Source organism: Drosophila montana, unplaced genomic scaffold (genome assembly GCF_035044405.1).
Source record: "Drosophila montana isolate Dmon_TW-CO22-7 unplaced genomic scaffold, ASM3504440v1 contig_2192_1, whole genome shotgun sequence".
Taxonomy (NCBI): domain Eukaryota; kingdom Metazoa; phylum Arthropoda; class Insecta; order Diptera; family Drosophilidae; genus Drosophila; species Drosophila montana.
The window spans coordinates 416,758-434,371 of NW_026997087.1; the positions used below are offsets into that span (position 1 = coordinate 416,758).

The window sequence follows — 17,614 nt, forward strand, 5'->3', positions numbered from 1 at the left end:
TCTTATCAAGTAGCTTCTAGAATAGTATATATAATTCAAGTATCTTTCATTTTATATCTATCACCAGCACGGGAACTCCCGACTAGAGCCTCTTACTTGTTCTATACTGTTTAATTATTAAAATTCTACACCCAGAATATTGATTGAATATGAAATTGAAAATGTTTATTGCGCTTCTGTGAGCAACTGTGCACTGCATTAAGCTCAACTGAAAATGCAATAAAAACAAATACGCAACTGGCTAAAAATAAAATCATTTATCAATCGGTTAAATTGCGCGCCCGTAAAATATTTGCCCACAATTAAGTGAAACAGTGACGCGTGTGCATATAATTTATGATTTCATTTAAACAACTCAACTGCGAGTAATTATGCGACCGCACACAATCGTACAAACACACACACGCACACACACTCACACATCGCTCATACGCGCCGCAAGCCCAAGTCCCGAAATTAGACAGCGTTGCGCTTTGCTGCCCACCAGAGAGAGGGAACCTGAAGCTGACCGCAGCTGTTGGCTCTCGGACTCCGGCCGAGCGAGCACTTTGCGCCTTGCGGCCCTCAGGGCCCAAACACCCGCACACATATTACGTATACGCGCCGTGCACCCCATCAGGCCACTCGCCCGGTCGTCTGCTCTGCCTGAACCGGACCGTGGCCGTGGCGCATTAATGACTAGTCGTTGGGTTTATCTGAAGCGCTTAATTTAAAACGCTTTCGCTTACTTTCGCTTATACACGGCTTTAATTTTCATGTTTGAACTCAGCTGAAATGAAATGAAATTAGGCATCGGCAATATTAACAATTTATTGATTTAATGCTTAAGCAAAAAAACGAAATGTGCGTTAATCCCTGCCGTGCTACATAATTTGCGTAAAGCTGCAATAATTACAAATTACAGCCCGTTTATTAATGGACACCAGCAGCAAAATTTAATTAAAATAGCACGTGAAAAACTTTTCAGCGCCGAACACAATCTATATGAAAAGTTACAGGCAATTAGTTTGGCCAAAATATAACTTTGAATTGGCGCGGCGAGCTGAAGGCTCCGTTGGAGCAGCCTCTTTCAACCGGAAGCTTCTTCGCATTGCCCACATTTAGCCGGCTTAGACTTACCTAACATTTTTTTATGCATGACCGACTTCAGTTCTGGTTTTCATTTTGCTGGCTGATGCAGCACAATTGGCATCAAATTGCATTCCCAACTCGCTGCTCCGCTGGCTTTGGCTGCCTTTGACAGCTGTTCGTTCCGATGATGCATCAGAATCTGCTCACAAAAGAATTGCAATAGTAACGCACCAATTGTGCGGAAAAGCCAACCCACTTGCCAACTGTTAGGGACATGCCAACAAAGTCCTTCTACTCCCACTTAAAGCTCACCTGTTCGAGAGACTGATGTGTCGGTAATAGGACAATTCTTCTTATTCTATTTCTAATTTCCGGCTACAACTTAGCACATTCTGATTTCGATTTCCAACGAAAAACTTTGTTTAATTCTGAATAAAATACTCAGTGATTTCTTGAAAGTATAAGTAAATTAAGAGTCTTCTGTTTCGTCGAGGATTATCTCGCAAAAGATGTTAAAATAATTAAATTAGCTGTGAAAAGGGGAAAAGCTGGCCGGGAGGGCAAATAAAACAGCTCCATCGTGTCGGTGATGCTATTGGAAAAATGGGTATTCTAATTAGGCTTCTAGCATTTAATTTTCATAATGTGATGTATTTAATAATTAGGAAGACTTTCGTCTTTGTCGGTCATTAATATATAAATATATCAAAATAAGATCCTGACTGCAAACCCAAATAAACGTTTTCGGTAGTTCGGCTTCCAGCTCTAACCAATGTCTTATTTTAAGGTTCGTGAACTAGATCTTTAAAGCCTGGTTACGGTTCGAAACTTTGCTTACCTTATTGCTTTGACTGACTGACTGATTGATTGACTGACTGGCTGATTGACTGACTAATTCGATATCATCACACAGCCCAAAGTTATGTGACGTAAGTGCAGTTTTTTGAAGATCCACTCGCAGGTGTGGAAATTTCGTGGAAAACAATTTACATCTTACCATTCGATCGAACACACTTCTTTTAAGATCCAATCTCTTTTTGGAAGGAAAGGGTGCAACTTTTGGGCTCATTTTCATATTCCAAGATGTCTTTGAAGAAGGGATATTTTTGAGACGAGTTTCTTGTTGTTTTCTTCGTGCCATTCTTTATGCTTTCCTTACTATTTTGTACTATGAAGGAATCCAACCCAGTTCACGTAACGAGTCTCAAATGCCCTATCTTCTTATATTCTTTATTAAAGTCCGACTGTTTTCTTTGTGCCTTTAAGCATAAAGATTTTCACATATTTCCTTATTGTTTTGTATTATGAAAAAATACATCGCACGTCCCATAGCTAGTCTCCAATATTATTCTCTATATTATTCTGTTCCAATCTAAGTCCTCCGCTTCTACAAGTAAAAACAACTGTGTTTGGTTTGTTTTATAATTTCTTTAATCAAATTAATTTATTGCAGTTCACTTTGCTGCAGCGAACTGTTTCTTTATGAGATGAGTTACATTTTGTTCCAATTTGTTGCGCTTTGGCAAAAGTTTTGAAACGAAAGTATGAAAACCTATAAACGTTTCAACGTGTCGAAGAGTGTGCAGTATTTTTTTTTTTGTTCGTTTTCGTTTTGCTTACTTTATTTTATTTGATTTTTGTTATAAATGTTTACTTTAGCTTACATTACAATTATATAGTTTGCTTTTATTTGATAGTTTTGCTGACATTTATGAGACTTTATTTGTATGAGCTTACATTACAATTATATAGTTTGCTTTTATTTGATAGTTTTGCTGACATTTATGAGACTTTATTTGTATGAGTTTAAATTGTTGTTTTACGCTTCTTTTTTTTTGCATAAATGAAGTACATTCATTAATTAGTTAATTCAATTAACTAAAGTTTGTAAATCAATTAAAATATATTTACACATAAGTATTTTTTTTTTGCATGTGCATTTGTTAACCGCGAATTGCAGCCCAAATTAACAATGTTATTAATTTATGTATTTTTATAATGGCTATTTGTTAATTATAGTTTTTGCATTTTATTTTGGTTTTTCTCTCTAGGTAGCATGGTGCAAGGGAAAGTGTTAAATTAATTTGAATGCATCAATTAATGCGAACCAGTAATTTTTACACTTTGCCATTACATTTATAATTAGGTTTTTAGCTGCAATTATTTTAGTTTTTGTTTGGGGCTTATTTTCTTCTTCTTTTTTATCCTGAACCCGGTGATTAGAATAATGGCTTTTAATGGCGTTTGACAAGCGCAAAACGAGCTGATTCCATGTTTATTTCGAGAACTTTAAGAGATGGAGAGTTGCCAATGTAGATCCTTCTTCTTTGCCTCGCAGATAACGTGCCCCTTTTCTTCGAAATCAATAAAAATAAAAAAAACCTGTTTTTTTTTTAACATATCTCGGAACTCGTAAGATCTTGAGACTCCAGATTTGTGATGTAAACACATCTCCAGAATATTTCAATTTTTACTTACATCGCACAGGGACACCTAACCCCTCCTCCCTCCCTCCATCCCATGGTTTCCCTAAAATTTTCAATTATTTGTGTAGCTATAGTCTTCAGTTTTTTGGTATGAACAGACATTTGACTGCCATATATATGTCTTAAAATTTTCATGCAGATCGGAAAATAAAAACCGAAGTTCTTCAAGAAAGCATTTTCCATGGAATACGTCTGAGGAAAGAAGAAGCACCGCCGAGAAAATAAACTGCATGTGTATATAGAAGGAAGCTGGAATTTCCCAAAGATCAGCTCGTCGCTGGGTTCAGGGTATCAGCTAGTCGTGCACTCCCGACTTTTTTTCGTGTCGCTCTTCTTAATTATCGTCGATTTTGTTTTTAGTTATTGTTACATAATTTTCATATTTTTACGCTATGCATAAAATTAACACTAATTTCCATATCATTTATTGCATGACATTTATATATATATATATATATTCCGCAAAAATTATATTTGAACTAATAATATTATTATTTACAGGTGCGTGGTCTGTTTCTGTTTCATTTAATTATCATGACGTCATGGACTGCCGTTGATGTTGCGGCTGCGGCTGCAGCTGTTGGTGCGGCAGCAGCTGTTGCCTGGAGTTGCCATTGCCCATTGACAGCCTGACATCATAATTGATATGCACTAAGGAGAAGCTGGCGGTGCCGAGCAGCCAGCACAGCCATCGCACCACCGCACTGGCGGCCAATGCCAAGACGAGGTTAAAGTTGAGGCTACGCCGAAGGCAGCTGCCGTTGCCGCCGCTCTTCTGCATGGCCGCGGGGCTTTCGTCTGAGAAAATGGAAAATTGAAAACGATGAAAAGTGCCTCTGCTGCTGGCGGACCGTACCGTGCCTGCCACTTACCATTAATGACATTGACCACAACGCTGGCCGCCTCGGCTGTTGTCGGCATGCACGTGTAGTTGCCCGTGTCCAGCAGCTGTGCATTCGCAATCCGCAATCTGCAACAGAGTAAAGCGAAACCTTAAAGCTAGCTAGCCAGCCAGGCAGGCAACTAGTTCAACATGGGGCCAATCAGTTGCCACATGAATTGAACTCCATTGATCAAAGCTTAAAATGCCAGAGTCAGCTATTCAGCTGGAAACTAACAAGCGCCTAAGCACACGCACACGCCCACCAGATGCGAGTGGGCGTGTGAGCCGCCCTCAGCCAGCGTGTGAATAGCTTCAGCCTGATACTCGATGTTTTGTGATGAGCACAATCCTTGATGGTGAGGCAGCTGTTGCTTACCTGCTCTGCAGCTTCTCGGCAAGTGTTGATTCCATTGAGATGCGCTGCAAGTCGATGGCCGCATCGTTCGGATGCGCCACAAAGGGTGTGAGAATGTAGGGGCCGCGATACCAGTAAATTGGCCCAATATCCTGAGCCGCCGTCGCCGGCTGCTTCACGTGGCATGTGAGCGTTATAACGCTGCCCACTTTGACGTACAAATCCGTTGGACCGGCTATAATCGCTTTGGCATCTGGCGGCGTCACTGCAATGGCAAAACGTGGAACGTGCACAAAATTGATTAATAGCACTTCTAGGCGCTCGCCCAAACGAATTGCCAACGGCCCAGCATAAAACCCAACCCCAAACCGACCCGCCCGCCCGTGTTAAGGGCCGTTGAGCATGTGGCTAACCGCTGGCAACAACTCGCAAACACACACACAAATTTCGTTTGGTATGGCGACAATTCAACAGATGATCCACAATTACACTCGATGAATCAAAGATGCACCAGCATACCGCACTTTCTCTCTCTTAACAGTCTGGCAACGTTGGCTACTCGTTAATAAGCACCTCGAACAGATTTACAGAGACCCCGCCGTTAGCTACGTGACGGCAGGTAAATACCTTTAAAATTCAACGGGATTCGTGTGGTTCAGATTTGAGTGAGTTTGGAAAGTGAGGATTTAAGAAATTTACATTAATTTCTTTTTGGACCTTACAGGACATATTTTGCGCAATTTAATAGGGACATTTAAATAAAACAGCTTAAATAGATCTGTGAATAATCTGATTGTAGACAGATTAAAAATTGGAAGGGGTAAGTAACAACATTTAATTTTCTTTCAAATATTATAGTTTTCATTTATCTAGCGTATTTGAAGTCGGAATTTCAAATAATATATACCTCCTTCTACTTTCCCTGATTTATTAAATTTTTTTATATAAAATAGTTAAAATTATCTGGAGTATTTAAAGTCGGAATATCATATAATATACCTCTTAATTCATTTAATATTGATATATATAATAGTTAATATTTATCTGCAGTATTTCCAGTCCGAATTTTAATTAATATACCTCCTTCTACTTTCACTGATTAATTTATGTTTTATATATATAATAGCCAAAATTTTTCTGGATTATTATAAGTCTTTCTACTTTCCCTGGTTTTGATTTATTTGGAGTATTTCAATTGCCCTGACTACAGCTTTTATTTGGCATTCATATATATACAATTTGTACCAAAATGGAATCGATTCTGAAATCTAACAGGTTTGATTTTAATCGATTCTTCTTAAAGCAGGCAATCTTGCCAAGATCGAATTTCATTTGTCCAAAAAGTAGAGAAGAAAAATAGCCTTAGCTTGGCCATATTCTCGCAAATTTTCAAAAGATGGAGAATTTCTTCTATAACTGAGCTTCCTAGTGGAGGCAAATTTTCCAAGATCGAAGTTTATTCTCTCAAGAAGTAAGGGAAGAAAATTAGCCGAAGCTTGACCATATTCTTGTACATTTTTAAGAGTTGAATACCTCCTTCTATAGCTAAGTTCCATACGAAGAATGGTTTTTTTTATTTTAGAATTTTAATTTGTTTTATTTTGCGCTGGAATCGATCATTACCTTCTGTTCTCTTCCAAGCGAATGAATGAGCGAAGAAGGTATAGTTACCAGTATGTAACTTATATGAAATTCCGGGGAATTTTAAAATGAAGCCTTCCCCTTAAATGTACTTAAATGATTCGTCTCGTAGATAGTTCACCGTGGTGTAGCCTTTTGAGGCGTCTTTCTCTCATGAGAAGAACAACTTTTTTTATTGGCATTTTATTATTTTGATCAGCGTATTGAGATCCTATATAATATATTGATTAATGTTCGCTAGGTCTTAGGTACTTTTGTCTGAGATTGTGTAAGAGCTTAATAAGTTAATTTATTTAGTGAATTTTACTACTTGGTAGGTGAATATTTTTAGTCTTCTGGTGGGAAGAACAAATAGATAATACTTTTGCTGCCGTCTGACCCCTGTCCTTATCAGTTGGCTTCGAGATGAAGTGCGATGCATTCGCTGCTCGAGCTGATTAACTAGTTGGCATATTTTGCCTCCTCTGTCTCCATAAAGGAAGTGTAATTACACTTTGTGGGTACACTTTGCCTGGGCATATGTTTAGTTAGTCTACGCAATGCCATATCGATTTATATGCCATGTTGTTGAGTCTAATGAGCTTGACTCTTCTCGGCGCTAAGCTGTTATCAAGTTAACTAACTAACCTGCTGCTGGGCATCAACGCCTGCCTTGTTGTTGTTGTTGTTGTTGCTGTTTACTGCGCAGTAAAATCGGCTTTACTGGCTGCCGGGTAGTCTCTGCCCCGCAACCCGACTGCACATCATTAACAACGTCAACATTTGACTTTGTTGACGGGCTGCTGTTGGCCAAAAACTGTCGGTGGACGCACGAGAAAAACATTAAACCAATTTTCAGTGCCTATGCGAATGGCAATGGGACTCTGCACAACGAGTGTATGCCGCGCATTTGTCTCTGTCTGCGGCAGCTGGTAACTGCCAACTGGCAACTGGCAACAACAACAACAACTTATCTCGCCCCCAAAATCATGGCCAATATTAGAAAGCCACGCTGGCAGTGCCAAAGCTGTGAACATAATGCTTCCGTTCATGATCCACACACACACACACTCATGTGTGTGGATTGTGGTGTGCGTCACAATAACAACTGGCGAACAACACTTAAAATGTGTGTTCATGTGTGTTTGTAAATTGCGCGACAGCAACTAGAATTGTGCCCGGCAACGACCAGCCACGCCCCCGCAAACAATGGGTCAATAATACGCCCAACAGAAAAGTGTCCCCCACACACACAGAGAGAGCCGAGAGTCAGGCTACGCCAAATATTTTAGGCTTTGCGGTTACAAATTTTTATGTGTTAGTTTTGCCATTTCATTTAGTTTTTGTTTTGCCGCATACCCCGTGCCCGTAAAGTCCATGAAATGGGGTATTATAAGTGGGATATAGAATGTGAAGAGCTCGACTTTTTCTTTGCTTGATGAAGATCAGTCGAAGCCGGTTCTCCTCATCAATTCATTGTGCTATATAAGAACTTTTACAGAACTTACTTAAGATAGAAAAATATGGTCTATTTCTAAACGAAAATTTTGGATTTATTGGTTTATAGGCTCAAGTGATTCTTGAGGGGAAGTTCTAGACCTTTTATCGATATTTCCGCCAATATATCGATAAGAAATCTATTTTGGGACAGTGCTTTATTAGATAACCCGCAAATTACAGATGCAAATTCCACATATTTCACTTTTTAGATACCTCCCTCCATTCTCCCCAAAATTCAACTTTATATGTCAAAACTTCTTTGTGTCCTAATTTATTAATATCGGAAATAAATCAAGAATCTTCATTGCAAAGCTTGTTCGAAAAAAAAAATAAAAACCTCAGACGCTAGATATGTAAAAATATGAAATCTGAAATAATTGTAAGTGCCGCTTGGCGCTGGCTGCAGGGTATCTTCTAGTCGTTAAGCCCTGCAAATTCGATAATTATCGGAAGTTTATCGAGAATCTTTTGTGAATAAATATGTGCAAAAGAAAAAAGAAGCTCTAACGCTCGATACGTAAGGAAAATAAAGCTAAAATATGTGTAACGACAACCGGCTGCAGGGTATCTTCTAGTCGTGCACACGCTCACTTATTGTTTTTTTTTTTTCTTTATTATGATTATGTGCCCGTTATGGGCAGCTATTGATAACACAAAGACCAGACACAAACAATTCCCCGAAATTGACTCTTCACATAATGGCCACCTGAATGCGGAGTGCTTCGAGGGTTTCTCTTTATGGGCCAGATTTCAGCATTAGATACTCGAAGCACACAAATATATTGATACTCCACGAGACATTGACCCAAAAACTGGTCAGCAAATGTTTAACAAGTGCTAAATAATTTCAATTCTAATTTAAAATTAGCTCTTGTCAGGCAAAAAATGTTTAACAAGTCCTAAATAATTTTAATTCGACCTAAAATTAGCTTTTGTAAGGTAAAAAAAAAAAATTCAAACTTAAATGCGATTTGATTTTAAATAAAATATGTATTTTTTTTAATGCTCAACAAAAATGTGGTTGAGGATTCGCTTTTTGGGGAAATACTTTTGGTAAAGCTTGTTCACACGTGCTTTGCGAATCTAAATATAATTTTCATGCCATCAATTTCGCTGCTATTTTTTTTATTTGAATTTCAAAAGGAAAAAAATAGAAAACTATTTGATACGTAATCCATTTTAGATCAAAAGAAAATGCCCACAAAACTTGTAACCTGAATTTTTGTTAAAAAAATATAAAATCAAAACAAGTAAGAGTTTCTAGTTGGGAGCTCCCGACTAGGGGATACCCTGGTTTTAGCTCTTATTATTTACCAAAATTGCTCAAAAAACAGAATTTCGATATCGGTTTTTATCGATTACTTGGAAACGGGGCAAGTTATCGAATATCGGAAACACGCTCGATCTGCGCGGGGACTAGGAGGACCTACAGCAAAATTTCAAGTCTCTAGCTCTTATAGGTTCTGAGATCCTTGCGTTCATACATACGGACGGACAGACAGAAGGACATGGCTAGATCGACTCGGCTGTTGATGCTGATCAAAAATATATATACTTTATGGGGTCGGAGATGCTTCCTTCTGCCTGTTACCTACATTTGCACAAATACATAATATTCTTTTTACCCATTTTCAATGGGCTCAGGGTATAATAAATAGTTGCGCATTTAAGTGTAAAACACTAAACAAATTGCTTTTAATATCAATTATTTAAGCGACTTTCAAGCTAAATACTTTATTGTTTTAATTATGATCCCACATTCAATTGATTTTCTTCCCCATCAGCTCTTGGCTCCCATTTTAGCCACAAGTTATGTTTAAAGTCTTTCACTTGAATCGCGATTGATAGCACAGTTTTTTGTGTGACTTTTATGTACAGCGAACCGAGCTTAAATCTCAAATATAATTTGTTTGCACTCGCTAGACAAGAATTTCGTTGGTTTTTTGCCCAGAAAGGGAATCACGCCGCCAACTGCAGAAGGCGAACCAAAAAAATCTGCGCTTAGCATTTTCTTATTTTTATTTTTTTGCTACTTCCAAATAATTTGCATAAATTTCTCTTCTTGGCATTGCGGCGACTTTCCGTCGCCGGCACAAGAAGCCGCACAAGACATGTTGGCCGGGCCTTTGGCAGGGAGGGGATTATTTTTGCGTACCAGCTACGAGTGCAGGTTGCAAGTGCTGCAACGAACGGAAGCAACGGGGGCAACAGGAAGCGACAGCGTTGATTTGAGCTTATAGCTGTTGATGAGATTTGCGCCATTTTGCCAGAGTTTTTTTTTGTAAACAAAGTCAGGTGGCTGCCGGCAGCCAATTTGTAGTTGCAAATCCCCAAATGCTGTTGCTCTACCTGTTAAATGTTGCCCGAGTCCGAAATTTACGCACCTCAACGCGCTCGCCACACGAACTTAGCTAATTGAATCACATGAATGGCTCTCGAGTGGCCCAAAGTGTGGTCGAGTAAACGATTGAATGCACACGCGGGAATACACAAGCGGCTCGCCACGATTCATCGCATCAAAAGGGGAAACTAAACCAATCACAGGAAACAAACGTGCAAAAGATTCAAACGGAGCAAAACTATTCAATAATTTCAATTAAATTTCGCCACCAAAACGGGGAGAAGGAAAATATATAATCAAAATAAATAAATAAGCAAAACTTTCCCTTGACAAACAATCGAGCAAAAGTTGGCTGGGCAAATAGCACGGAAAAAAAAAAGAAAGTTTCTAAATCAATTTTATGTGCATGAATGAAACATGAACGTGCGGGCTATTATGTAACAATTTATAACAAACAAGCACACACACACAGGGAGACACAAACACACACACACACACGCACACACAGGGAGACATAAACACACACGCACACACACACGCAGCTTAAGCACACACAGGAGGCAACGACTTGAAGTTGAGGCGCAACGGAAATCCATTGTAGAAAACTTGTAAAATGCCAAAACAATGGGACGAGAGCGCAGTGTAAACGTGCAAAAAACACCTCAAAGGATTCAACACACACACACACAACACACACACACACAATACACACTCACACAGAAACAGGCACGCAGACAGCGTAATGCCCTCGGGGCCACGCCCTCGCCTCTGTGGGCGGGTGTGTATTACAGCCAGCATATGAATTTAGTATTGAATTTAAATGCAAATTGCGTTTGCATGCAAAACGTGTAGCAAAGTGTTTGGAAAAACAAAAGATAGTTTTTCCATCCACACACACACACACACACACACATATATATATATATATGCTACACACTCTGCTTATATGGAGTTCCAGTCTGTCCATTGCATTGACCTACATTAACTTGCCAGCTTAACCGATTACTTGATAAACTACAATTGATGGTCTATTCTATAAATTGCCAAGTGCCAAGACATGGCTATCAATTTAGCTAGCACATAATTATATGGTTAGCTCTTAAATGAACCAAGCGAAGCAATTCGAGAATCAAGTGACATATCTTGGAAAACAAATTGTTCGATTTAGACAAACTGTTTGGCTCCTATTTTATTGTATAAACAAAAAAATATACAAAAATGACAACTACTTTGCTTGAGCTAAGCTGATTTTCTTGATTGAAGACATTTTGTATAAAGTTCGAATTCTAGATTTATTTATTAATTCATTTATTCATTAACCAAAGCTGGTAACTTTCCGGTTATCTTAAATTAAATAATATTACCTAATAATAACTATAACTAAACATAAAATATGAAACTTAAAGAAAATTAAGTAAATTAACTAGTTTTAGAAACAGAAGCTTATGTTTAATCAAACTAACTATTGGCAGAAAAATCGAAATGTATTTTGTAGATTGTTCTAAAGCTCTAATGATATCTATTCGTTGGCTCAACGGCAGATGGTATCGCAAATATCTGCTCGGACGGGCAGTCAATAATTCCTACAATTAAATTGTTTAAAAAAGCAACGCTTTCCATTTGCGTGCACAATTACAGATGGGCTCCACATATAAGAGACATACTATCATATTGACTGCTTGATTCTGCACTTCATTTTATGTCACAAACAATTACAATATTGTTGTACACATTTTTAAACAGATTTTAAATCAATAGAACTTTCATCTTTAATATGAAATTACTTTAAGCTCGACTCCCATAATAGCTCGGTCTTTCACAGAAGCAAGTAAAATATTGCAAGCTCATTTGAAAAGAAGAAGCAATTTTGAAGCATCTGTTCAAATAAAAATCTTCTGGAATATTTATGAGCATTTATGTTCTCTTCATTTTTGCATCAATATATTGATGCATTTATTATTGGCGGAAAATGTATCAAAAAGTCTCTTTAATTTCAACGCATAAATTTTTATGTTTAGCCTTAAAAAAGAAGACCTTAAAGTACAAGCAAATATATATATATATATATATATATATATATTTATGTGCGTTTGGGGTCGTTTCCAGATGTAGATATTGGCTTATGGTATATACATATATATATTTAGAAGCTGCATTGTGGCATGATGTCGCAACATGACGCATGACTAACGAAAACTTTATGCAGCTGACAAAGTTTGTGAACAATTTGAGAGACTCCCCACGACTGGGCAGGGTACAAAAAGTTGCCAGTTGCAAGTCGTGCGAACCGAAAGCGACGACAACTCGTTGACAATGCGTAAGAACTCGGAGAGAGGGCGTTTATTACAGAGCGAAGGAGAGGGACAGGGTTGGAGTTGGGATTGGGGGCTAACTCACCTATGACATTCAAGCGAAATGCCATCGAAATCTTTGGCTCCGTGTTCACCTGGCACTCGTAGATGCCGCTGTCACGTGGCTGCGCATATTTCACATGCAGTGTCCAATCCTTCGAGTCGGCGGTGCGTACGACCTGCAAGCAAAATGCATAGATAAATCGTTAAGGCAACTGCAAATGTCCCAGTTCCCCCGACTGAGCTGGGGGTCAGATGGAGCCGGAGTATGGAGCCTTGGGCTGTACGGGCTGTGGTGTCCTTGGGCAAATTTAATCAATGCATACAAGTTGGGCCGGGCCAGGAGCACCGAAATGCATACGCAATTAAGCTGACTTGGCTTACAAATGGCCAGCAGGCCCCATGGCCATTTAATAAGCCCGACACAAAGGAAGGATAGAGGGGCGGAGGGGTAGAGGCGACATAAAGTGACAGAGTCGGAGGTTGGGCAATAAGTAGATTACGTATACGCACCTTGAAGCGCTCATCAGAAGTGTAGGTCAGAATGCCTGCAGTCAGAATGTGCAAATCGCGTTTCCTTATCCAGGATACCTGCAAATAGACAAAAAAACACACACACACACACACACACGCACACAGACAGAGTTAGACAAAAGGACTATGAGCGCTTAAGTCAATTTTAAAAATTGCTTTGGCCCAGCGCTAGGGAGCTGGCCAAAATAAAGATAGAAAATTTAATAAACCAAACGACACAATGAACTAAGCGCTACAAAAAACCAAAAAAAAAAAAATCAAAATAAAGGAGAGAAACTAAAAAAGTTTTGCAGCGGCAGGCAAAGCGATTTGCAGGCAGCAGGACGAATGGCGGCGTTGAGGTGCGTGCCCAAAATGTCAGCGGCTTTAAGTTGCCAAAGCCTTCGAAAAATGGTGGCTATAGCCCCACCGAAAGCAGCCAAAAAGTAATCTGCAAGCCTGCCGCAGGCAACCAAAACTTTTCGTTGCGCCAAAAAGAGATGGAAGGAAAAAAAATACAAAAAGGAAATATAAAAATAAAACACGAAAAACTGAAGCCGATGCTAAAAGTGTCAAAGCGGCAAAAGGAAACGCCCCCCCCCCCCTCCACACTCCTTGACAAAAAAAAAAAAAAATGAAAATTAAAAGGAAAAAGCAGCCAGAAAGGTGCTACTAAATCTCGCTCTGTGCGGGAATGGATGATGATGATGAGCTGGGCGCGTCGCCGGACTCCTGTGTTGGGTCCGGGCAGCAGTTTTTGGGCAAGTGGATTTGCAGCCAGGTGAAAAAGAGTTCGCTGCGAAAAGGCAAAGCTATGCAAAGCAGCAGCATTCGCAATGATAGAGAGATTTAGTGACTGCTCTCTCGGAAACGGCTCAGCCAAAGTGGAAAGTGGAAAACAGAAAGTAGAAAGTGGCAAGTAGAAAGTGGAAACTCGAACCCAAAACAGATGCTAAAAATTCATTCAGGATAAGCTGAATACTTTCTACGAACTGACCCTGAAACTGCTGCGGATTAATGTTGCTCTAGCTCTCGAATTTGCAGTTAAATAAATTTCAATTAAAGATTCGAATACTCATTAACTTTAAGCTCTTAAAAGCGCTGCTGCTAATGAGTAGCAAAAAAAAATATTCAACACGTTTTGGCAACATTTTCAAGGCAGCTGCAACAAAGTTTCCATTTCACTGCTGATGCTTATCAAATGCCTGGCGACCAAAACTCAACAAAACCTTTGAGATATTTCAAAAGAGAACAAAAATAACTAAATCTATTGGAAATGCAATATTTCCCTACCCTTGCAAATTCTTGGCAATCCGTTCTAAAAGTCAACAAAGCCTTTAAGAGAAGAACATTGTTAAAAGAACTAAATCTATTGCATCTTCAATATTTCTCTACGATTGTCACAAAATGTATTTATTTGTCATTTATTATTTTACTTTCCACGACTTTGCTTATTTATTATTATAATTTACATTTGATATATACATATATATACTTAAACCTTATTCTTTCTTTTAATGAGTTCTTGAGTTCGCGGTTTTCTCCATGTCCGCTCTGCTCAACATCTCAAGTCAGACTATCGATAATTCCTTCTTCTATTTTATGCTACTCTCCATCTGTCTTTTGACACCTTTGCGAGGTAAATTCAAATGTATAACACAGAAAAGGAGACATCTGAAAGCCCATCAATCTCTCCTTTCCGCCAGCTTCTATGCTAAAAAGTCTCTCAGTTTCACTTCTATCTTTTTGTCAGCTTGGTCATGAATCGAACTTTAATTATTATGCCGGCCCAATCGGAGCACGATATCAAATTGATGTCATACAAACGAACTTGATTAAAATTCGGGTATTTAAGGAAAAAAACGATTTTTTGTACACCTTAAATTAAGTGAAGAGAAACTCATTGATTGGCATTCAATTCGAGTCGCAGCAAAAAATGTCCCACTTTTCGCAGCGATTGCGGACGAGCTGAAGTTACGGTTGACCTTTGGTAGCCACAAAAAACAGTGTTGTAAAGCGAAAGAAAAACGCAAAGAAATCAACTTTAAAGTTGATGAAGCAGCGCAGCAATCAATAGATACAAAAAACAAAATTAAAAATAAAGCAAGGGATCGCTAAAGGAGGGCAGAAAAAAAAAAAAAAAAAAAGATGAAACACAATGCAAAACCATAAACTAAAGTTTTGAGGGTGGCGACAGGACGCGAAGGATAAGACTTTGACTCTGTCAGTCGAGCAAGAAAATGACCAAAAGACCAGCTGAGAGATGATGGGCGAGAGCACAATGAAAGCGGAACCGGAAAACGATACGAGTAGCTGAACAAACTGTCAGGAGAAAAATGGCGAACAGAAAAAAAATTACTTTGGCGGTAAGTTGATTTTCAGCTTGACTAACTCGAGTCAAGGTCAATATTTGCCTGAGCGATAGTTAAAAATGCATAAAAAAAACAAGTAAATCGAACGGAAGAAGACATTTTGAGATAAGGGCGAAAAAAAAAGCACTTGACTCACCGATTTATCGCGCAAATTCTCAACGCGGCAATTGATGGCCGCCGTGTGTCCGGTCCGGGCCGTTATATTCCGGGGCATGCCAAAGTCAAAGACCGGCGGCGGATAAGTTGTCTCGTCCACTTGCTCATCCACCAGCTCATCCAATGCATTGTCAAACTGCGCCGCATTGTTGTGGTGCAAATGCTGGTTCCCATTCCCATTCCCGTTGTGGTTGTGGTTGTGGCCATGGACCAGCGAGGCAATATAAACATCGTCCACAGCCGCAATGGAGGGCAACAAGTCGTTGTCTATGATGTTGGCAGCTGCAAAAGAGACAGAAAACAATGAACAAATTGTGAAATCGAGAAATTGAGAGGCGAGCAGCAGAAATTGAGAATTGAGAATTGAGAATCGAGAATCGAATAAGCAAATGCTGTAATTGTTGATTGAATTGGCAGCATTTGCCAGCTTCTGTTGTCTATCGCCGGACAGGCCAGAATTTCATTTACAGCTTAGGCCATAGAGAAAGAACACTTAAAGCTAACGAGACAGTGCACAGACCCCACCCCTCCCCTCAAACAAAGAAGGGTATAAAAAGGCCATTGCATTCAAAGCAAATTAATTAAATGCCACTCAATGCCGGACTCTGCCAGCTCTTGAGCATGTGAGAAAAGTCAAATGGCCATAGTTGATGGGTGTGCGTGTGTGTGTGTGTGCCCACTTCGGAGCCTCTTTCACACATCTCAAATGTGTCAGGCTGACATGGCTTAAAGACAATGGCCAATAGAATGCAGCAGTTGCTGCTGTCCTTGACTCCAAATGACTTGCGGAAAATGCTCGTTAGAATAATTATAAAAAGCATTGTGAACCAACAATCGAATCATTTCCTCGGCGCTTTTTGCTCTCTGCCCGCTTACCCGCTGCCCGCTGCCCGCTTTGGCTAAACAACGGAAATTGTTTTTAATTAAAATAAACGAGCGCTTTTTATGGCCCTGCGGCCGGAAGTGCACATAAACCAAGCCGGCGGCCGCCATTGGCTCTGGCTCTGGCTTTGGCTCTGGTTCCGCATTCCATTCACGCGTCCGCCCAGAGTGATAAAAAATTTTGACAACTCTCAAAATTACAGTTAATGAGTGCAATAGCGAACGTGCGCAGCGAATGAGAACAGTTACAGTTTTCTTCTTCTTTTTTTTTAGCGACGGAATGAAATGATTTTGAAAGTATTTTTTAAGTCCCAAAATCTTGCACAGCTGTGAATGTGCCATTAAAAATTAACTGGTCTGTTGTGCATTGCGAGTTCTTAACAAGAGTATTCTATAAAGATTAATCTTATGATACTGGAAGATTGAAAAAAGATTCTGTAAAGATTAGTCTTACGAGACTAGAAGTTTGAGTTCTAACCAAATATTCTTAGTTCATTTCAGTTGACATACTTCCTTCGATATATTTCCCAAATGTCAAGTGTAATATCTCATTCATCTCAATAATTATTTTGTATTTATTTATAACTTTAATTGATTTATAATTCTAATTATTGAAATGCATTACAAATTATTTTTTTTTTTCTAATAATTGAAATTCATTAAAAAACCAATTTAAGTGGAATCTTAAGTTTTTCTTTATACTCGTTTGATATAAAACTATAAAGAAAACCAATTCTTTTTAATTTCCACATGCTATATAAATGTCTGAAATATCACGCATTTATAATTTTCATTAATTTAAACTATGTTTAATCAAATTAAATTGGTTTTCAATTATTTTATTGATCAATTTCAACGCATTTACAATATAAAATATTCAAATATTCATGCTGAAAAATAATTTAAATTGTTTTCCATGAATTTTTATTTGTTTTTTACTCTAAAATGTCGTAATCGAAAACATTAAAAAATATAATGAGCAGCGATAATAATGTGAATAAGTTGTCAATGCGTTGATATCAGAATATTTAAAAAATTCAACCTTTTTTTATAAGTATTACTTTTATCATTTGAACCCCATTCC

The 17,614-nt window shown here is 38.7% G+C and overlaps 1 protein-coding gene across 1 annotated transcript in view; it reads right to left on the minus strand.

Moving 5' to 3' along the window:
- Positions 1–4,071: 4,071 nt before the first annotated feature.
- dpr2 (defective proboscis extension response 2) overlaps positions 4,072–17,614 on the minus strand; it is a 90,605-nt gene continuing 77,062 nt past the window's right edge. Inside the window, exons 3-8 of the mRNA XM_064681206.1 lie at positions 15,629–15,930; positions 13,121–13,198; positions 12,654–12,786; positions 4,817–5,060; positions 4,430–4,527; positions 4,072–4,355 (exon numbers count right to left, since the gene is read on the minus strand). Coding sequence (XP_064537276.1) covers positions 4,090–4,355; positions 4,430–4,527; positions 4,817–5,060; positions 12,654–12,786; positions 13,121–13,198; positions 15,629–15,930 — 1,121 coding nt within the window. The 3' untranslated portion in view covers positions 4,072–4,089. The remainder of the gene's footprint in view (positions 4,356–4,429; positions 4,528–4,816; positions 5,061–12,653; positions 12,787–13,120; positions 13,199–15,628; positions 15,931–17,614) is intronic.